The sequence below is a fragment of the Lonchura striata genome, chromosome 1 (assembly GCF_050655825.1).
Source record: "Lonchura striata isolate lonStrDom1 chromosome 1, ASM5065582v1, whole genome shotgun sequence".
Taxonomy (NCBI): Eukaryota; Metazoa; Chordata; class Aves; order Passeriformes; family Estrildidae; genus Lonchura; species Lonchura striata.
In genome coordinates, this window is record NC_140703.1 from 100,792,401 (window position 1) to 100,815,664 (window position 23,264).

Sequence of the window (23,264 nt, forward strand, 5' to 3'; positions counted from 1 at the left end):
CTACTATATGGAAAGTATTATATATAAGAGGGTCAGCAGTGACTGAATTATTTTTGTTATAGGCTAATGTAGTCAAGTAATGAAAGATTTGTGTGTTAGTATGTAGAGAAATTATATGAGGGGAAAAAAAAATGTCTAAATCTTTTTGGCAGGAGACCTGAAATTAAAGAATATCACATCAAAAGCCAGGAAGCTATACTTATAAAATTCATCCCCAAAAACCACACAGTGGTCTCCTATTACATTAATTCATAAAGCTGCTGGAAATGGCAATCCCTGATGCACACGTGGATTGTATAGACATCAATCATGATAGGCCAGGTGGGAAAAAAGGGCCCATATAGGGGGAATTATGTATTGGATATTTGGTGTTGGGTTCCTCACAGGGGACTTGCAGAACGTTTCAGAGTTCAAGGCGTAATTTGAAAATGTAACCCCTTTCTTTCCATGGGAAGGGACACAAAGTGTGGAAAAGAAGGACAAACCTAGTTCTCTTCCATAGCCTTGTAGACTTCTTCCATTCCATCTTCCATTCCACCCTTCCATCCCTTTGTGTATTGGAGCTACAGCCTCAGAGGAAAAAAACATATGAAATCATGGTGCAGCCAGAGTTTGCCAGGGCCTGTACTTTGTGTACTTTCAGCAAGCTCTAGAGACTGAATCTCCTCCTCTGCATGGAAGTTCCAGGTTCCACAAGTCTATGGAGCTGTTCCACAGTAACTTTCAGAGAAAAAGTGAGACAAATAGGAAAAACCTAAGCTCAGCATTCCAGGTATTCCCTGACAAGAGATAAATGGAGAGGGCAAATTGCTTCTTCATCTTTGCTTGCTGGTGATTCTCTTGTTGATTCAATCTGGTACATCAGGCAAAGGAGGAAATGAGGGGGGGATGAGCAAGACTCCCCCACCTCCACAAATTCAGAGCTTTTATTCACCCAAAATGGGAAATGACATCTTCAGTGGACAAAGCAGTCTTATCATGGGGCCTCATTTGTTCCAGAGATGACAAAATGGAATACAAAACAGCTAAGACCCAAAAGCTAGGGACAGCATTTAATGAAACAATAACAAGAAATATGTTCAATCTAGAAATAGGATTTATAATTGTAATCCCACTAATTTTACATTTTGCATTCTAGATTATCAAGAAAATATATGAACAAGAGCAGCCATGAGGTGTGCTTTGGGATCAGGATTGTATGAAGTACAAAAAGGTTTTTCTAAAAGCTGAGGGACATTCCTGTAAGACATGTTATATATGACCCTAGAAGCCACAGATCCCTCTTATATCACCTTGGTATGAAAGGGCTCCTGTGAAAGCTCAGAGCAAGGTTGGGAGGATAGGCCAGAACTGCCCATTAGCTTTCATCTGAGAGACAGCCATGACTACAGCCTCAATAAACATTTCCCTAATATATCACAGGGACCGGGACAGTCCCATTCCAGCAGTCAATGTGAAATACTACTTAGGGACCACCAGAGCAGACAGACCTATCCACAAGTCACTGTGTGAAAAAAAAAAAAAAAAAGAAATAATTATGGCTTATAACAGGCTACATGCATCGCAGTTCAGAAATTATTTCTCTACTGACCAAATAAACTTGTCTTGAACACCAATCAACATTTTAGTGGCAAGCTCAGACTCAACTGATGAACTCATATCTATTTGTTGGAATAAATATGCAGAATAAAACCATGAGTCTTTGAATTCAGTTTTAAGTAAATAATATGCTTTCTACATGGTGCTGATTTAACTAAAATCAAAAGACTAGTCCTTCCATGCAGGAAGACAAGTCTAACAAAAGAAGTTGGAGAGCCTCAAGGTACTGAGATACTGCTGCATTTCAGAAAGACAGCAGCACAGCTGCAAACCGACAATGGCTTTTGTGTCTATCATCCAGGACAAAAATAGTCTTTACCATTCTGTGCAACACATAAACAGTAGTGTGTAAGTTTGTTTCTTTTAAATATATTTAATTTTAATCAGATGTAATTTGAATCCTGGGACTAATTTTGCCATCTTTTGGTACTTCTGACTTCACACTGCTCCTCTCTACAAGGTGACTTAAATGTACTTTGGCGGAACATCTGTACTTTCAGAAGTCCGAAGAAATCAGCAATACATGTTAACAACTTGGCAGAAGTTTTTTCTAAAGAAGATTTTTCCTAATATCCAAGTTCTTAGCATCTTGGAAAGAGTTTGTTCAGGGATGGTCCTGCAAGGCAAAGCCTGGGAAGCTTTCGATGCAAATGCATTTTCCGGTGATGGAAACCCATGGCAGCGCTGCCACGGGGGCCAGCGGGTTCCTGCGCAGGCACAGCACCGGACACGCCGGTGTGGCACTGGTGAGTCTCAGGCTGGGCTGGGGCTCGTACCGGGGCTCGTACCGGGGCTCGTACCGCCCGCCGGAGTGGCACGGCTTTCCGCAGGGGAGCATCCCGTGGCTCCGTGGCCGGCTCCAGGGCACTCTGCCCTGCTCCGGCCGGGACCACCCGCCCCTCTCCGCTGCGGTCTCTGCCCGCCCCGGCTCCAGGCGGGTCCGCCCCGCCCCGCCCGGTTATACAGCCCCGACCCGCCGCCCGCCCGCGCTCCGGCGCTGCCGCCGCGCCGCCGAGGGACGGCCAGAGGAACAGCCCGGGGGACAGCCCGGGGGACAGCCCGAGGGACAGCCCGGGGGACAGCCCGGGGGACAACCCGAGGGACAGCCCGGGGGGCAGCCCGGGGGGCAGCCAGACAGCGCCGGGGTCGGCGATGGTGCCGGCGCCCGGGAGCGCCCTGCTGGCCGCGCTGCTCGCCGCCGGGCTGGCCGCGGGCAGGTGAGCGGGGCCGCGGGCGGGTCGGGCGGGAGGGACGGGCACGGCGGCTCCGGCTGCCCGGGCTGGGTACCGCCGCTCCCCGGCGGCCCCGCGGGTGCCGGGCGCTCCGGCCGGGCGCGGGTGTGCGCGGATCCCTCCCGCGCCCGTGTCCGCGGGGCTCGCCCCGCCGGCGGCCGGGCCGGGGCCGCGGTGCTGAACGGCGCCCGCCCGGTTCGTGCGCTCCAGCGGGCATGTGAGCCGCTCCCCGAGCTACTGCACCGGAGCCGGGACGCGCGCTCTGGGAAAAGCGGCGGCTTTAGTGGCGGGAGAGCAGCTGCACCATCTGTGGGAAGGTGTGAGCACCCACGGCTCTTGGTCTGCCAGCATAAACTGCCTTCACCAGCAGCCAGTCACCACAGATGTTGGGTTTATGGAGGCAGGTATGCTTTGGAAACAGAACGAGATTTTGAGAGAGAATCAAACCACTTACTCCAGACCAAGACATTCCAGTGTTCCCTCTCCCAATTCTCCAGAAGCAGAAGTGCTGCAGCAAGGGAATAGCTCGTAAAGGGAGAATTCGCAGCAACTGCATGTGAAGCTTTCAAGATGTTTTGTGGCTTATTTCTTTAATATTACATCTGTGACTGGAAACATTTCATCAACAAGTGGCAGTGTGCTGTTCCAGCACATGTGAGGCTGTTGAGTGGTCAGCTCCTCAGGAACTGGAAGTTCATTAACTCCTGACCTGCTCTTATGTCTTAGGGAAAGCACATTTGTTATTCTATACCACCTCACACCATTGACGAGGGCAAGGGAAAAGGACTGTGCTCCAGGAAGAAGGGGTTCTTTCCAGTCAAGAAAACGTGGTGGAGGGACCCTGTCTAGTCTATTATTGGGGTATTTTTGTGTGAAATGTTTCTTCTCTTCTACCTTCCATCATCCAGTAAATTGTTCTTGCCTCAGCCTGCAATCTTTGCCTATTGTGCCTCCAATTCTCAACTCCATCCTTCTGCAAGGGGAAGGGTGAGGGGAAATTGGGGAGCAAAAGAGGGTGTTGTGTGGCTGTGGAGAGTGTTGGTGGGGGGGACTGATTTGAGGAATACCATTCCTAAACCATAATAGCAATACAGGTTACAGCAGCAATGAAACTCAGTCCCACTTAGTTTAAAATGGTGCTAATTGGTCACAGCAATCTTGTGACAGCTAATGCAGCCAGCTCTTTATTTCAGTCACCTCAGCTCAGGTGGTCCTGGGTTGTTGTGCTCACTGTTCATCCTTACTGTTCTTTGTTAAATGTCACAAAGTCCTATCAGCAATACCACAGCCACATAAAGTTAATGACTTCTCTCCTCCCTGGGCACTCTAGACTGCTAAGTAGCCACTTGTTACCTTTAGCACCAGTGCTGCTTCTCAGAGCTCTTCAGACAGCACTCTTCCACTGACCTGCACTGTGATCTGACCTGCACACTGTGCTTCCTCTTGCCTTTCTTTTTTGGTCACATTTTTTGCTGCAGATTCTTCAAGGGCAGGAGTTTTTTGCACACTCAGCAGCCTGTGATAAGTCCAGCCATCTCACTCAGGTACTTTAGGTTGTTCCTCTGAAATCCTTCAGGAGTATGAAAAAAAGGAGGGGTCAGAAGTACCCTGTGCCTCCAGTCTGCATTACTTTTTCCCCAGTATCCAGGAAGGTTCATGCAACATTCTCCCAGAAAGGGTCTGCCTGCCTGAAAAAAATCTCCTCCCACAATTTTTAAAAAATGCTGAACTCCTGATAGAAATGGTTAAGCTGATGGGTATTGATTCTTCATGGCTGAGAGGAACTAGCCTGGCAAAACTGGTTTTCCTCACAGATTTTGGGATCTAGTTGATCTTTTTCTCTGGCAAAGGTAAGTTTTATCTTGATGCTTCTTGTGAAAGTCAGAACAAGTCTTTCGACCTTGTCCAGGGAAATATGTATAGAGTTCAGCTATGTTAATTTAATTTGCAGCTCTATGGAACATTCCCCAGTTTTAAGGAAAGTTTGTTCTGAAATCTTGAGAGATCTTGTATACTTTATAATGACTATTTTTAAAAAATAAATTATTAGATAAAATACTACTGAATCCATTTTTCCTGTAAAAACGAGCACCTTTTGGAAAGGAATGAGATCCTTCTTCCTCCAGACTTTAGGCATTTTAACCTTCCAGGGGAGTCATAGCACTATCCAGATACATTCAAAGGGATGTTCTGGGATGCAGGCAGAATGTACATTTACTATCCAGGTGAATTCAAGGCCACTTTCTAGTCTGCAAGCAGAACATATTTTCTTTAACTTGTATACTTGCAAGTGATGTGAGGCAGCAGCATGTGGATAACAAAATGGAAAAAGGCTATTTTATTGTCTCTAGGGTGCAGAGGCAGGGTGCTGATTTGTCACAGGCACAGGGGAGTTAGAGCTGTTCAACTCTTCCACCTGTCTGAGGATGTTCATGCACAAGAATGTGTACTCCTGTTAACTGCATCACTGCATTGATGGCAAAGGTTGGGTGGCTTCAGAATAATTTGTTCCAGTACTGAAGCTTATCTACTTGCCAGGTGACATGAAGACCATCTCTTTGTATAGAGTATCTCAGATACATGAGCTTATGCATTTCCTGTGAACTCCTTCTATTTCCAATGGTTCAGCTACTAAAGAAAACTCTGGAGTAACATCTTGTGTCTTTGAAGTGTATGCATATATTTGTTCTAGTTTGCCTCAGTGATATTTGCAGGAACTATTTTGATGTGAGTGTGACTGTTACAGATAAGCACAGGAGGATACATGAAAAGCACTCCTGTAATGTGATAAAGTATTAACTTTTTTGTGCATCAGATTAAAAATGAAAAAGTTCATGCCCAATGGCTTTTTCCACCTTTTTTTTTTTCCCTACCATGAGATTTCTGTTGCAGTGTATTGTCCCTCCTCAGGAGCCCAAATCACTTACTACAAAGCTCTCACCACACAGGAATTTTTCTGGGTCAAAACCAACCCTTTGGACTCTCTGAAGAAAATGCATTTTAAATTATTACTTGAATAAAGCAATGGGGACAGAGCATTTTGGATAAAGGAAAGAATTTCATAAAAGGGACAGGCATGTGGTACACAATTTAAATAACAGCAAGCAGAGGGAGAAGAGAATTAAAGTCACAGCACACATAGAAACACAGGGGTGGTCTAGAAGATTTACACAGTTGTGGATTTCCATCAGATTTATAATTTTGGCAACTAATATGGCAGGTCTTCCAACTCCTGCAGCTGTTGATCTGCACAATGACTTTGAACCCCCTGGGCTTATTGACAGGTGAAATTAATATTAATTTTGTATGATCAGGGAGTCTCATTCAACCAGAATGCTTGGGACTGTCTGCACTTATGCAATCACTTTGCATGTATGCAGTAGCTATGAGCCTGCAAGTTGTGAGCTTTTATGGGGCTGTCTGATGTCCTCAACATACTTTTCTGTAGAATCAGTCTTTCATCATCTGAGGCAACAGTGCTGTCAGTTATGGCACCATATCTAGTTGTTCATGTGACACAAACTGACACAGCCCTGTTGACTTCATTGATGTTAAGATGACCCATTCTAGCAAGAGAACTGGCTGTTTTTTCTTCCTTTCCGTGTTTCTCATTAGAAAGTGTTTACCTTGCACAGTTAATTTATTGCAGGTGAAACATTCCCATCTTCCCAGTTTCTCTGCTCAAATGGAAGTCTGCATTCCTGTCTAGGAGCACTGCTCTAGGTTTAGTGAAAAGGAAATGGCTGACAGTGGATAAAACATAAGAGAATTGTACAAGGGGGTATGCAGAGGAATGGACTAGAGCATTTTCCTGCTGGAGCTAGTGTTTGTCCTTCCTTACGCAGCTCGAGAGCTCGTGGGCAGCTGGGGGCTGTGAGCCAGCCTGGGGTGTGTCACTACGGCTCCAGGTTGGATTGCTGTCCTGGCTGGAGAAAGAACAAGGGCCACTGTGAAGGTAACATTAACTTTCTGCTTGTTTCCTCTCTGCTGCTGCATACTTGGTACTAATAAGGAGGTTTCTTACACATCTGCCAGAGGTTACAGAAGGGAAACTCCTGAGGAGTGAAATCTCCTAACTCTGTGATAAAGCAAATAAAACATGCTTGAGAGACTATACCCAAAGCTTGAGAGCTTTGGGTAAATAACACCAAACCATAACTTGCGCATTCAGAAATTCTTAGATCCAGAAGGCACCATCTGTTCTAATCTCCTGCACAGCCCTGGTCAGTGGCTACACTGTTACAGCTGTTGAGTACGTGCCATAAATGCAGTGTTTTCTAATGCTATATAAGGACCCCTAAAATGATTTAGTATCACTTGGTATCCTTTATCTTCAGATTACACAGCCTCTGAGAATCAGAAGGTTTTAACTTTCTAAAAATATATATAAAAGTCAAGCAGTAAGTGCCCCTGATTTGAGCTTGGGTATCCAGCCAGCATTCTGGGGTGTGGATCATTTGCTTAGTGAAGAAGCAATGACTCTTAGGACACAGCTAATTTGTGAAAGGTCTACATATCCCAAGGAGAATACACTGTGGAATCTTACTCTCTAATTGTACTTGGGCAAAATACAACAAAATCATAAAATATATGTTTTAGATCTTTTTCAGATGTTGCACTTGCTGTCACAGAGATTTTGGCCTTTTATATCTAGTGAATTTGTATAGAGGCTTAAGATTATTCATTGCTGAAAATCCATATACTAAAAGGGAAAGATGCTAAAATGCCTCTGCTCTGTATATATGATATGCCATAAAAAAAAAAAAGAAAAAAAAAAGAAAAAGGGATTATTGTAGTATTTCTTTCATTGCTTAATCACACGTCCGTTTTGATGCAAATTAATACCTGGAGAGATAACTGGCAAATGTAACTTTTGATCAGCCAGTGGAGTAGTTTGTCTTGTTTTAAAGCAATAGGTTTTCATAAAATTTGAAGACTGTTCTTGGGCAAATCACTTTAAGCCACCTATAATGTAAATCCAGTTGTGGTGTTTTTCTCTGCTTCATTGCTAACACTGCAAGTTGGTCTTTTGCAGTCTTGCATCCCCTCAGTTATAGGAGAGAAATGTGTCCATCCCATGGGAGAACATCCCAAGCAGGTATGCTTTGGATCCCAGGGGAACAAGCTAGTCTTGCAGTGTGCCACATTGCATTCAGGGCTGGAAGAAGTGTAGAAAAATGCCTCAATCTGCAGAGTTAGTACCTTCTGAACTTGAATTCATAAAAATTAATTTTAATATTAATTTTATTATATAGTAGCTAAACTTTCCTACAGTTTGCAGATCAGCTGAACTACACAAAGAATTGAGTTTCACATCCTGGTGCACACTCTTTCACTGTTTCCTAAGAGGTTGTCCTGATACAAATGCATGTTTGGTTTGCTCTTCCTGAATAACCTCTGTGCTGACAATTTGAGTAATTTCAGGAGCCTTAAGGCTTATAAAAGTCAAAATTTAATTTCTGATTGGTGATCCAGAGGACTTAGAGTTGCTTTTCAATGCACCCAGGTTAAATGTAGCCCTCTCAAATGACTGCAAACATGATGCAAATATGCGCGCTGGGATGTGTGCTAAGGACAGTTGCCTGATGACAGATGTGCTCTGGATGTTCCTCCATGGGATAGACACGTTCCTCAGCTGTAACTGAGGAGTCCAAGACTGTACACTGCTATAGGATTATGTATCTCCTGTGTCTCTAGGAGAGTGCTGCTGCCTCTTTCCTGCTCCAGATGCCAAGCATAGCAATTCAAGCTGCTGGCCAGCTGCTTCTCACATAGGCTTCCTAAAAAAAGGAAAAAGGCAGGAGTACAAAACTAAATATGGCTTGTAAGCACTGCAAGGGAAAAAAAAAAAAACAAAAAAAACAGAGAGAGAGAGACCTTTTGTCTTCACAAACCTGGAAAAAAAACCAAATTCTTGTAATTAATGTTAGTGCCACTATTCTCAAGCCCAAATAAAGTGTTAATCAGTAGTTATTGTGCTTAGACTAGAGGGAGAGGTGTGGAGGATGCTGAACTTGTGCAAAATCTTTTAGGCAACTAAGCAGGGCAAAAGTTCTCAAATAGAATATTTCTAACTGTTTCTTTTTCTCTCTCCTTTCTGTGCCTGACTCCACCAGCTACCTGTGGACATGGTTGCAAGTATGGCGAGTGCATGGGACCAAACAAATGCAAATGTTTCCCTGGATTTACAGGGAAAACCTGTAATCAAGGTTTGTGCATATGCTCCAGAAAGAAGACTGTTGGTTTTCTGTTTTCTTATCTTGTACTATGGTTTTTGGCATCTTCCAAAGCAGTAAACCAGGATGTTTTCTTGTTTATGTAGAAGAACTTAAGAATTTAAAACTTTTGCATCTCCAGCATCCCAGGCAAGCTCTAAGCCTCCTTCAGCAGACAAAAGTTTGAACCTATATTTTTTATCTCCTATGGGCTGATGACAAGGGCAAAGTCATGTTTATAGTCAGAGGATTAAGGCATGGAGAGATTATATAGGAAGGTATCAGAAGAGATGGAAGCCAATTCCAGAACCCATGTTATTTTCTTAACTAGCAGCCCATATTTATTTTTAAATTAATCTCGTAGTCAGAAAGACTAGGAGATGTGTAATTTATCAATCTGCCTGGGCTGTTTGTATATGCTGTTGGTATTTCTGAGAACCATCACTGGGAGTCCTTAGAATTACATTTTCAGAAACTTTAAATGCACCATTTCCCCCCCATAAGTTTAGAATTCAACATGGAAATATTTCAGTGAACACATTGGTAAGAACTCAGCTTTTTTTTTTTTTTTCCATTCCAAAATATGACATCCCTGTCTTGGATCAGATGAAAGGAGCAGGTCAATGTGCATGGAGAGGCAAATGAGTGAACTGTAGGTGCTATGATGGAAACATGACATAAAGGCCATACAAATGACTAGGTCTGTCCTTGCTACCTTCCTAAGCTCCTGCAGACTTTGCTTGAAAATATTGCATTGGCACAATAAATACACATATTTTATAGTCTAAACAGCCCATTTATTACACAGTATCTTTCAAACAATATGCCCTAAAGATGTGCTATTAAGTATTTTGGGAAAATCCATCTCTTGCTGTTTCTCACAGGCAAAGAAATTAACTCCTCGGTACCACTAGAGAGAAAAGGGAAACAGCAGCTGTGGTCATATGTAACAGATATATAAGCACCACTTACAGCTTTGGCCTCTAAACACAGAAGTTTAATCTCGAAAATTCTTTGGCAGCTTAAATGTTGCTAAAAGGCAACCCTCAGCTTTTAGGTGCTTTCCATACAGTAACTCTATGTGCATTTGACATGCTCTCCATAGGCAACCTGGTCAGTTCTGTGCACTTCAGCAAATTCCAAGACTGAGGCTTGCAGGAAGCACTGCACAGATCTACACATGCAAACTCCCTTTTAGCTCCTGGGCTTTTCTACCCTCTGAAGCAGGAGCAGGATTTTTTCAGTGGGGTGGTGGCTGGTACAGACCAGAAGTGTCCAAGAGCTGTTTGTTTTAACAGTATAGCTGTAGAGGTGGTCATGTTCCATCAGCCAGGAGTGCTAATACCCACTTTTAATTTACTGGCAGATGCAGCCTTGGTCTGTCCTTACAGCAAAAGGTCCTGCTGAGCAAGCTCAACATAAGCTAACTAAAATAACAGAGATAAGGGGACTGTATTAGTCTGCCACCAAGTCTGAGCTAAATTAGCCTTATCTCCATAGGTTCTTTTTTAGAGCTGTGTATGCTATTTGTGCATTGTGAGAGATAGGTACAGATAAGCACTTTTGAAAATGTATGGTCTAAATTGAATACCTTTTGTTCTCCAGTTTGCTCTGTAGTTTCTTTGTTAAGAGAGTCTTTATTGGAGTCTTTAGTGGAGTCACAGTAGCACAAAAATCCAGTGTGATTTGCAAGCAGACAGGCTGTCCTTTTTCAAACAGACCCTGTGAATATAATAGAATACAACCCTCTCTCTTCCCTCGACTTAGCTGTAACAAACACTTGTGCACCTCCACAAAATTTATGCTTTGAATGTTCTGGAGTTTTTGTTCCTGTGGTCTGCAGGGTGTGACACAAGAACAGATGCTTCTCCCTTTGGAAGTGGAGTTGTACAAGCTCAGAGCTTGCCTGGAGAGTTGCATCTCTACTGAAATCTTATTTTCAGTCATATGTGCTGTTAAACACATACTGAATGGGCTGCATATGCTGGTGCAATCTATAAATGAGTTCCATCTATTTACTAATCACTACAAGAGGTAGAAGTGTCAGGTCATGGAAGTAAAAAACACAGATGTTGTCCCTTTGTCATAGGCCAAATATCATTGTCAGCACTGCTCAACCTGTACCACACAAATGAACGTTCTAAAATTATTTTCACCCTGTGAAGGATAGATTTTAGGAATTTGAAATTTATTTTGTTTCCAAAAAGCCTTGAAATCCTGGATTTTGAGAAGGATTTAGGATGTTTCATTCTCAGGATCTGCAGAATTTTGAGATCTTTTTAAAGTCACATAATTATTATCATAAATTGTATTTCATTTCTGCTACTGATAACCTTGGCGCTAGTGCGTAGCTCAGAAAAAATAAAGTAAAAATCTTTGTTTCACTTTATCTCAAACTGCTTTCCTGTTTTTAGCCTCATGTTTTTTGCCTTTCTAATACAGAGGTCAACTGGAGGGCTAGAACCAGAAAAAGTCCATTAAAAAAACTCCCAGAAAAAGATTAGCTATGATTCCCTCCAGCCCTCCACTTCTTCCTAACAAGCTGCCAGATGTGGCCAGAGTTTGCATTAATTTTTCCAGTGTAGAGGTCTGTGTATGTTGGATTTACTAGCAGCCTTTCAGCCAGATGGTCTGCTAAACTCTCATCTTGCAAGGGGCTGGCTTATTTTCCATCCAGACAATTTCACTCTGGGGAACTCCACACATTAGGCAATATTATCCACCTATATATATATATATGCATGAATATATGTATAAAAGCCCAACACTCACTCAGTTCCGATGACTTCTGCAGATCTGAATGAATGTGGACTGAAGCCACGTCCTTGTGAGCACAGATGTATGAACACACATGGCAGCTACAAGTGCTATTGTCTCAATGGGTACATGCTCATGCCAGATGGCACATGTGCAAGTAAGTAACAGAGCTGATGGAACAGGATCATCTAATCACATCTAATCCCAGCAGATTTTCTTCTTGTGATGAACTGATTTAGCTTATTCAGGATGGGGTCTTTGCCCCTGCTCTCTGGTACCATCACAGCTGAAAGAGGCTTCCTATTTGGTAGTTCCTGGATAAAGTAAACTAGGCCATACTTATATTTCAGTCTTCAGAGGTGTTTTTGACCTGAAAGAAGTAAAATTCTTTGCTTCAGATGAAGAACAGCTAGTATGATCTCAATGTATAGTCCTGCCAGTTCATCTGTTGAATAAGGACAACTGAATGTATTCAAGCAAAGCACCAATATAATTACTTTTTCCTGCAATGAATTTCATGTCATTATTTCTTGCTTTACTTTTCTGTGCTCCTAACCAATTTTTTTTTTATCTGTGTTAATATGCTATCGACAGTTGATGAAAACTGCTCTTACAAACATTTGCTGTATGATCTAAGGCATATGAAAATAGGTATTTCTATCTATCTTCTTTGTCTTCAAGCCAGCATGAAATGGAAAGCCTTCTGCTTTTTTAGCCAACCTGCCTTATCAGACCTGGGGAAGCTTCTAATTTTTAGGTGACAGAGCTTTGCTTGTAGAAAATATCTCATGGACTCCTGAATTTTTATATGTTAATTCATAAGCAGCTTTATTTTAATGAATGGATTTTTGATATTCTGAATAGTTGCTGTTTTTATCCATATCTAACTTAAAATTGTGTGATTTCAACCTAGAATTTTGCTCTTCTTGTTATTCTAAATGCTATTTTCAGGTTCTAGGACATGTGCCATGGTGAATTGTCAATATGGATGTGAAGAAGTCAAGGGACAGGTGCAGTGTCTCTGTCCATCAGGTGGCCTTCAGCTGGGACCAAATGGAAGGACATGCATTGGTATGGTTAGAGAGCTCACTCTCAGCTTCTTTTCTGCAGGATCCCCATAAGAAGCCATATGATTCTGGGGAAAGGTTAGGAAGTAGTTAACCCTCCTCGCTCACTTAAATAATGCTTCTTGTTACTCACAGTGTGATAAAAAGTTTTTATACTTTTTTTAAAACTTATTTTTTCTTGAACTACTGGCCATATAATTATTTGGATAACTCTTATTCCCCAGTACATAACTCAATATTTTGACATCAACAGACAGAGTCATCAACAGATTCAGTTTCTCCCTATTGGTATGAGGCCATTAATTACTGTGCTTTGCCTGCAGGAAGCTGCCCTGCTGACATAATGTATTATAGGATTTGGGCATTTTGTTTGGATGGGGCTTTCTTTTGTTGTGATGACCCACAGTACAAACTTCTCAATTTTTCTCCAGAAGCCTCAACATTCCCTGTGAGTTTCCTGTGATGAAGAAAGCATTGGTACTGTGTTCTTCCATAAAGTTAGATCACATTTTACTGCTTCACTCATACAAACACATGTGAAAGCCATCACCAAATGTGAAATTATAAGATTTATTTATTAAGGTTTTTTTGTGATAGCCAAGAACAAATAATTCTTATGCAAATCCCAGTGAGTTTTTTCCTATTTTACCTTCTCATGGATCTGACCAGCATCCCTTCTCCTGCTGTAGACATCGATGAATGCTCCACTGGCAAAGCTGTCTGCCCGTACAACCGCCGATGCGTCAACACGTTTGGAAGCTTCTACTGCAAGTGCCAGCTGGGATATGAACTAAAATACACCAGTGGCCGCTACAACTGTGTGGGTAAGAGCTAGCCCATGGATGTTCCTTCTTCATTCTTCTTATTCCCCCAGAGTGCATCTTCCCTGTGCTTGTCCCCATCACGTTGTCCTGTCCTGGGGATGCTGCCTCAGAAATGGGTAAAAGGTGTCACACTAAGAATATTCTTGATGGACTTCAAATTCTTCTCTGTTGTTGTTTTTTTTTTCCCTGTAGCCTTATGAAAAAACAAATCACTGGCACTTGCAATTTAAATTGCCTCATTGTGATGAGTCAAGATGTGCAAGAGCTTGTTCTAAGTTGACTAAAAAATGCTAATTTTGGTAAAGGTTTAAAGTACCATTTTTTTGTTGTCTTGGTTTCAAACTGTGATGAATAATCAGTCCCACTATATTTTTTTCCTTTTTTCATGTCATTATTGATGAATGTGAAGTAAGTGCCTTCATGACTGTAAAAACAGTTATTTGGATAATTTGAACAGAACTTGAGGGGAAAAAAAAGAATGAAAATAGTAGGTTTCAATTATTTTTCAGGTTTCTGTTGCATGACCAAGTTTCTCCCTGACAAAAATAAATACAGGCAAAAAGTTATCCTGACATGCTCAGGTGTTAAAACAAATGTCAAAACACACTTAACTCCTGTTTCAATCCATTAGCTGAATGCTGGAAGAACAGCAAAATATAACTTACTGCAGCAGGTGCTGCAGGAGTATTGTTCAAGCTGTTGACTACACAACGATCCAAAAGTATTTGAACTACTGAACATGCATAAAAAAGACAATTAATGGGATTTGTTTATATTTAATTGCTATTGGAAGTGAGGAATGGGAGGAAGACCATAAGGCAGGTTTGGAGACTTAAGCTTACATTTCATGTCTGCAAACCCTGAAAGACTTCAAAAGGAAAAAATATTTTCTTTTCTCATACAATATGTGTGCACGAGAGAAAAATTGTACCAGTCTCAGTAGTGAGGATTTTATTTGCAAACTTAGCTCTCACTTTCAGACACACCAGACTTTGGAGTCAGTCTTCCTGCTACTTGTTTGTTTGCTGACTTACATTATGAGAGGACCTGTCAGCTGCTATAAATGATGCAATCTGGATAAAATGTGAGTGCTGCAAAGATTTGTGTACCAACATGACTCCCTCATGTGGGAAAAATCAGAAACATCTTTGTAATGGAACAAAATCAAATACTCTTGGTGCCTGTACATTTTCCTGTGAGTTGAATGTAGTATTTTCTGTTGAATTTTCCTTATTATATTTTTTTTTCATGCAGCATCATATATATGCTGGAATGTGAGAGATATCTTAAAGATCTTGACATCTTGGCATGCTCAGGGTTACTTTCCATTGCATTCTTTCTACAGCGAATGAAAGAATGAGAATGTTTTGGTGAGCTCTTTTTTAATTGTTGTCACCCATTCTCTCGGTGTTTTGTGCATTTTGTTAATAGAAGAGCATGTGCAACCTATAGTTTGAATCCTGTTCTCAGTCAGAAAATCACTGCATTCACCTTGTCTTTACTGGGATGGATGTTTTCCATGGATGCATATGACAGCATCTGTGCGTTTGGAGCTGACACCAAGCATTCTCTCCTAGTGTGAATCCTTCTGCCTCTGATGGTCACAGCACTGTCTTGGTCTGACATTAGTTCTGGAAAGAGATGGATGGCACAAACAGGCTGTCAGGAGCCTTGGCTTTTAACAGTTTTCACTGCAGCATTTATATCTTTCCCCAGATGTAAATGAATGCGTGACAAATAGACACAGGTGCAACCTCCATGCAGAGTGCCTCAACACACAAGGATCCTTCCAGTGCAAATGCAAACAGGGCTACCAAGGAAGTGGGTTTGATTGTGCTGGTGAGTACTACTGGATGTCAGGAATAGTGCTGTGTTGTTTTTCTCCAATGATTGATCATTACAAGGCATGTTCTGAGAAAAGTCATGCTGAACAGTGCTGCAATACCAACAAAGCAAGGCCTCTCCACAAAATAATATATTAACTGCATGACTCATAGCTTAGTCAATACAAGTATGCCTCGTTCAAATTAATTTTGCCTGTAAGTCTTCAAGTCTATAGGACAGAGAGCAGAGTAGAACAGAGAAATGAATTTGTCTTGAAGAAACAGAGAAAATATTTTTTAAAAATTCTACTATGATTTCTCAATGAATTCCCAAGGTTAGCTCTTTGGAGGGATATACAGTTCCTCCCAGAAGGCTAACTTAGCAAAAATGAGAAAAGGGAGATAAGCTGTGACTTCTCTGTTAAATTGTTTTTACTTTGTTTATTGAATATGGAAGGTGTCCTATAAAGATATCATTTCTCACTTTAACTGGATATGACCCTTCAAGAAGAAAGAAAGAAAAGCTGTCCTTTCTATATATTTAAAATGAACCTTTTAATTTATACCTTTATTAATCCTGGCAGATGTTTCTCCTGCAACATCATTAAAGATATTTTCCTTAATAAGACACTTGACTTCTGCTCAAACATTTTAAAAGTTTTTGCCTGTAGGAGATGAAGTTTACATAATACATAAATATTTTCAAGTAATGCTTGATCAGATATATCTCATGATTATAATTCATGGTTACAGATATTCTCTGAGTCCTCTATTGTTCATGTTCCTACTCCCACTAAGGTAGCAATTGAAACTTACAATACATACTGATAAATTAATATTTTCACAGAATATTTTGAATTGCATGGGATCCACTAATCCAGCTCCTGGCCCTGCACAGGAGAGCACCATTTTGTTAAGTGTCAACTTTCAGTAAAAAAATGTTGACTTTTAACAAGCAAAAATAAACACACAAAAACCTAGCTGTTACTGAACGGTTTGATATGGACATAGATTACCACAGCAGAACTTGTTTAGAACATTCTTCTACTCAAATTCAATGTTGAGCCAGGTTCCTTGCTAGACCACATCTCTTGTGATATGCCACTGCAGCTCACTGAAATGGAGGGATGCATTTGACTGGATATCAAAGCAAACTGACATGACACATCTTGGTATGTGATACAAAATGTACCATAGGTGAAATGTTAAACAAATACATCTCTGAGAAAAATAGTCTGGGGGTTTTTTGTTGTTATTTTGGTTTTTTGTTTTTGTTTGTTTGTTTGTGGTTTTTGTTTGTTTTGTTTTGTTTTTTGTTTTGTTTTGTTTTTATTTATTTGCCTTTTTAATGAGAATGTAAAAAATTCCAGGGATATTTTCTTTTTGACTAACTCAATGTATAAAACATTCTTTCATCAAGCAAAACAATTCAAAAAGAATGATTACTTACATATAAATAACAGAAATATTTTCACTTGTGGAGAGAAAATTTTTGATGTCTAACCCTGTTAAAAAAAATCAGTTCTGAAGTCAGATGATTCCTTTCTTCTCATAGGTGTTTCTCTTACATAGTTTGCCCTCTGCCTTACTTCCTCCTGTCATATTTCCAATTACCAAAATCCATTTGTTGTTTAGCAGAGGAAGGATCCATGCAATTTATAAACTTAACAGAACACACTAATTGGAAAAGAGATTTATTATAAGAGAGGATAGAAGAATAACATACAGTAATGAGAGCAATCAGAGCCACGGGCAGGTCAAAAATTGAGGGTCCAGCTAGAAAGTTGTAAATAACAATAGAGGAAGATTAAAATTCAATCAGTGGTAGGTGAACCCTGAAATGTAGAGATGCTGAATAGACACTGGTTTCTCTGGTGGTAATTCTCCCACATATAGCTTCTCTTTTAAAGGAAAGTAGAGGAAATTCTTTTAGCTCTGAATGCTTCAATAGCTGCCTTTTACTGTAATCCTCAAGAACATCAGACCAGAGTAACTCATGGGGGCAGGACATGTCTTGCTACTGGGAAAAATGTTTTTTTCAAACAGTGACACAAACAATTGGATGTACCAGCCAACAGTGAAACACTAAGTGTTCTTCATGTCATATGGCAATTGTGGAAAAGCTTTGCCTTTACTGCAGCCAAAAGAAAATCTGCTGTTGGGTTTAATGGGATGAGGACACCCTCTTGGGCATTTAGGAGCTTAAGGCTGTGGCTTCACACTTCTTTTGGTGACAATGGCTACAATTCCTAAGGCCCATTTCAGTTCCCAGCAGGGCTTCTGCTGCAGCTGAACAAAAGCCTTCTTGAATAAGTCTCCAGTACTCCACATAATTATTCCCACAGAGGTGGAATTCTGTTTTCACAGGGAAGCATTAGTTCTTAATAGCAATTGTCTCTAGTGCAAAAAAACACTTGGCTATTATGGAAGTAGTATTTGCTTTCTTAAAAAAATGAAAACTATTTTAGTATATAACTTAATTTTTGGATTATGAAAGGAAAGCAATCAAGCACAATGCTTATAATTAAATTCCTGTGGCTACATCTCATGCCATCAAATAACCTAATAAGTGACGTAATATATAATGCACCTTTGCAAAGAAGGTGGTAGAAATTCTTTCATTCAATTTCTATGTCAATACACGGACCTGGAGAAAGCTGCTGAAACACCAGGCTGCAAACACTGCTGCTGGTATGGATATGACCTGTGATTATTAAGGCTCCCTTTGGCCATTTAATACTCTTATATGTATGAAACATTGGAGACCATTTCTGAACTGTCTGTAGCACACATGTTTGAGAATCCATAGAGATGGTTCAATTTAAACAATCCCTAAAAGCATCCTAGTCATTTCCACATCTGGCCTCTATCTTGCTGCAATCTGTTGCTGTTCTCAGGTTCATGTGTTTCCTGATTTCCTATTGTGCATTGAAAACCCACATTTCCCTTGCCACGTGCTTTTATGTGTATCTCAGCTTTTATTTAAGAATAGAGTCTCACAAGGTTCCATAAGCAATTAAGATTCCTGGGAAAAAAAAAGAACCTATTTTTTATTCATTTATTTGGTCCTACAAAATAACAGGAAAAATGATCACAGTCGTTAAGGAGTGATCACTTTAGGATCACTCTAAGGAGCTCAACAATGACACTCTTGTTATTGCCCAGCTAGAGGCAGAGGTTACTCTTCTTCATTATGCTTTGCTGGGTATCTAAGTGTCAATAAAAATTCATGTTGGCTCTCTCTCTTCCTCTTGTATTATTCATTCATTTTTTGCTGATAGGGTAACAGTTAGATCCTATATATAATTTTGCTTTCTTATAAACTTGCCAATCCTGAGAAAGGTTGGTTCGACATAATAAAGTTTCAAAGCCTTAGAAACAATTGTGGTTATATTGCTGGTCATATTCTTAAAATTTAATTCACTATGGAGTCAAATACTGCTGTCACTCTTCAGTGAGTAACACTTGGGCTTTTGTCACCACACATTTCCTACTAGATGCCTTGCTGGCTGGTGTAGTCATGTATTAGGCACAGTCCAGAATAACAAACTTGCCCTGATTTCTCAAAGTATCTTTCCCTAAATAAGACAGAAAAAATTTTAGAAATCAATTGGGGTAACATCACATTTTGGTAGATGATGTTCCATGGTGCTTACAAGAAAATAATAGCCCAGAATCTCTCTTTTAGCCTATCTATCTGAAAGCTTTCTGACTCTCTTAAGAATATCTAAAAGAGGTTGATAATTTTTAGAATGATTTCTGGAAGCATGTTATGCTGATCTAATCTTTACTCACATCTACAGACTCCACCAACACGTGGTAGATTGTTGTCTCTCTCCCTCAACACTTCTTCAACTCTTACATAAAGAAGTTATAAAGGGAGCTACGAAAGGATTTGTAAGCCAACCTCCTAGGCTTGTCTCTCACCAGGATTTTAAATGCTCTGTGAGGTGTGGGGGTGGAAGCAGTGGGGTGCCTGCTGGAGTGCAGAGCAAGCTGTCTCCTACTGCATCCCCTGGATGGTAAGGTGAGCACCAGCTGCAGTCACAGGGTGTGTGGAAGGAGAACAGACCCTTGTCTGTCCCCCTCCTGTAACATCCCCTGGGTACTTCCCTTTACACAATGCAGCACAGAGTCAATGGGTTGGCATATACTCTTTATGTATTTTTTTCAACTCAACTTTGACAAGTTGGTCATTAGATATCCTACACCAATCCATTTCATTGTGTGTTTATAATTTTGTACAGCAACTGATGACAAATAAGTTTAGCCCTTAGCCACTGTTTGTCTTTGTTTCTCTATTTCTTGCCTTAATTCTCTCTTATTCAAAGAAAGAAAATACCTTTGAAAACTTTGAAAACTGAGATATTTTCATATTAGGGCAATAAACAGAAACTGCATGAGCAGGAGGCATTAATCTGCATGCTTCCTGATCAAAGGTACGTAAGGAAGAACTTGAGCTGAAGTGGAATGCTCTACATTTCTTTGCACTTTCCAAAATTCTCTGCAGTCACATGGATAGATAAGTGCACAAATGTGACCAACATGTCTGCATTTATCTACATATTTTGAGGCAAAGGGTCCTGAAAAATCACTGCCTCAGGTGTAGCACCCCAGAGTGCCAGAGAAGTTGAGCTGCTCCTTCAGGCAAGTCCACAGGCCATGGATTCAAAAGAACAGACTGAGTTTGAGGTGATGTATCCTTACATTGCATTAGTCCTCCTGAAATTCATGGCTAGATACAAAAAGCCTTAAATCTACACCTCTGGCTACTCTAAAGATGAATGCAAGAAAATTGGAAGAAAACTAGTGCTGTGTCCTGAAATATGCTTAGTGTCTAGGGTCTCTGTCTCCACAAACGTGGAGATTTTCATAGTGCAGCAGCAAATTGGAGTCTGCAAGCACATGGGAATTTATACCTTTTCATCCCCCTATTTTTGTCACTCCTGTCAGTAGGTTTTCCACTCTGCTAAATTTTGTACATACAAGAGATTGGTTTTCTGACACCACATAGGTTATTATGTTGAACTGTAAGAATTTTCCATTTCATGAGGAAAACTTCAAAGCAGAAACTAAAGCAGATATTCAAGTTTGATGAGCAGTCAGTCCTGTGGCCTTGAAAATCCCCATGTTAAAAGCCTCTCTGTTAAAAGCATGAAGTTTCTTGTTACTGATAGTCAAGGAGGAAATTTGTTTGGAATTAAGCTTTCCTGTTAATTTTTATTGCTGAATTCTGAGTTTAGATCTCAGGAACATTACATCCTTCATGACATCATCCTCTAGAGGATATTCAGTACAGTATTAGTAAATAGCTTATTTGCAAGTATTTGACAAGCAAGCTTATAAGTTTTATCAAAAAGAAGGAAGAACAAATCCTCAAGTCTGATTTTCAATTCATTGGCATCTGTTTACTTCAACAGCAATCTCAAAAACACCTAAATGCTACAGTGAACCCAAGAGTCTGATTCTGTTCCTGACATACTGAATAGCATGTAGCTGCACTTGCCATAAATAAAATGTGACAAATTCACAGTGATAGAACTGTATTTTCCAGAAGTGAATATAAATCCAGGGAATTTCCCTATTTTCCTACTAGATTGCAGTTCTTTTTTATTTACTGGTGTTTTTTCTTCTGCTGTGTCTCCATGAAAAGGGCACAGAGAAAACAGTACTACCCAAGATTCCAAGTCCAGTCCATCTGTCTCAAAGTACTACTATAAAATTTTCATAAATACAAAGTGAGGAGCAAAATATGAACATATTCTTGCCCTGATAGTATAATCATTAGACAACAGAAGCAGAGGGAAATAAAAATAGCTGTCTTCCATCATAATTTTTTACCCTAAAAGACTATAGGCACTGCAGCATCAATAATGATTGAGAATCAAAGATGGGAAGCAGTATATGAGGCTATTCTGATCTACTGATGAAAATAGTTTCTCTTTATGAAAGAGCTTTTTTATAGCACACTGAAACTGCTCAGTTTTCATTGTTTCCTCAGTGGTTCACATAAAAGACTCAAACTGTCAGTAGTTTATGACATGGTTGTGCACAACATTTGATAGTAGTATCCAAAAGGATAATTCCAGAAAAATTAAAATTACACCACTTTATCCAAAACTATAAGATACAGCATTTCATGTCCAAGAGGAATCATAAAACAGTAAATTCTCAGGAAATGTTACATTTATGTTCTAGTCCATCTTGGGATTTCAAGACGGTAACAATTTATCATTCTTAGATGCTTCTCTGAATTTAGTTTTTTACCCCTTACAATTAAATAAGAGCTAAAAGAAATACGATGGAGGAGCTTGATGTATGTCTTCTTAAAATATCCTCTCTTTCAGTAGCTTTCAGCCTGACATGATAGGAAAATTAGACCAGAGAAGTTCACAAAAGATAGCCAAGAGAAATGCTCATTATTATTAGGCTGCAGTTGTTGTGGAGGGAATCCCAGCTCCATGGACAATTTTAGTCCAAAAATTGAAGAAGGATTTTTGGGTTTTTTGCCTTAGCTCCAGTGTAAAAATAATTTAAGTAAGGGTCTCTGTGGCCTGTGTTACTCCTGTTACACAGGAGTCCAAAGAGATCATTACTGAGGGTTGCTTTGGTCTTTTCACTGTAACTCAGAGCTGTCTGTAGAACAGACATGTCCATGTGTGTTTGGTTCTGTGCAGAACTGAACTTATGTCTCGTAGTAAAGAGTTTAATTCTATGGGTCTCTGGACCTTGTAAAGGACACCATGGTCCCATTTAAAGGCATTGTCACTGCTGAATGTTTCCTCAGATTAGTATTTTCTATTTTTTTCTTGGTTCTAGCTATCCCTGAAAAGTCAGTGAAGGAAATTGCAAGAAGCCCTGGAACAGCTAAAGACACAATTAAGAAACTTCTTGCACAAAAAAGCAGTGTGAAAAATCATAAAAAAATCAAGAATGCAATCCAAGAAGCAGCTGTGACCCCACCTTCTAAGATGCACTTGCAGTTGCTGGACTATGAAGTTGGTATTGATCTTGGTGGGAGCTACAGTGAGGAAGAGAAAGAAACTGCAGCTGCTGCAGAAGAGGTGGGACAAAAGTCAGATGAAGAGGAGAAGGAAGATTTTGAAAACCAAATTGATGAGCGAAGCCTTAGAGGGGATGTCTTTTGTAAGTTTTTTGTTTTTTAAAATATCTGGCTTCAATGTAAATATGTGTAAACACTAGAAAATCACAACAAAACATTACAGACACTTTATTAGAATTTACTTGTAGAAAATGAATCATAGAATCATAGGTTGGTTAGGTTCTAGTTAATGCTTTTGAAAATATGTTTGAAGACTTTGAGAAACACAGCAAGAAATTGTACAGCATATTGGAACTAGATGGACTTTAAGGTCCATTCCAACCCAAGCAATTCTATCATTATAACTAGTTTTTAGTACAGTTGTCTCAGTCAAATATTCTTCAAGGTAGTAGCAAAAATAATTATGATGAAGAACATATGCTGACAATAGTTCATTCATTACATTTTATCTTTTCAAAGTATAGAAAACTAATAAAAACTATCCCACAGCAATTAAAATTATAATAATAAAAATGAAAAAAAAAATTAAAATTCAGTTTATTGCTATTTAACCTGGAAAGAGAGATAAATATATATTTTTTAAAGGAAGGATCATTTTAAAGTCCTCTGGAAAAAAATGGTCTGTAATTGTAATTCTGTAAGACAGCCAAGAAAAAATGTAATTATTCACTTAATACAGTGGAG

The 23,264-nt window shown here is 40.0% G+C and overlaps 1 protein-coding gene across 4 annotated transcripts in view; it reads left to right on the plus strand.

Moving 5' to 3' along the window:
- Positions 1–2,622: 2,622 nt before the first annotated feature.
- EGFL6 (EGF like domain multiple 6) overlaps positions 2,623–23,264 on the plus strand; it is a 38,352-nt gene continuing 17,710 nt past the window's right edge. The window contains exons 1-8 of one of the 4 annotated variants that reach the window (XM_085584729.1): positions 2,623–2,816; positions 6,677–6,786; positions 8,948–9,040; positions 11,841–11,960; positions 12,755–12,874; positions 13,560–13,694; positions 15,411–15,533; positions 22,337–22,663. In XM_085584729.1, coding sequence (XP_085440855.1) covers positions 2,752–2,816; positions 6,677–6,786; positions 8,948–9,040; positions 11,841–11,960; positions 12,755–12,874; positions 13,560–13,694; positions 15,411–15,533; positions 22,337–22,663 — 1,093 coding nt within the window. In that variant the 5' untranslated portion in view covers positions 2,623–2,751. The remainder of the gene's footprint in view (positions 2,817–6,676; positions 6,787–8,947; positions 9,041–11,840; positions 11,961–12,754; positions 12,875–13,559; positions 13,695–15,410; positions 15,534–22,336; positions 22,664–23,264) is intronic. The other 3 variants (XM_085584734.1, XM_085584739.1, XM_021535574.3) reach the window with 3 other exon arrangements.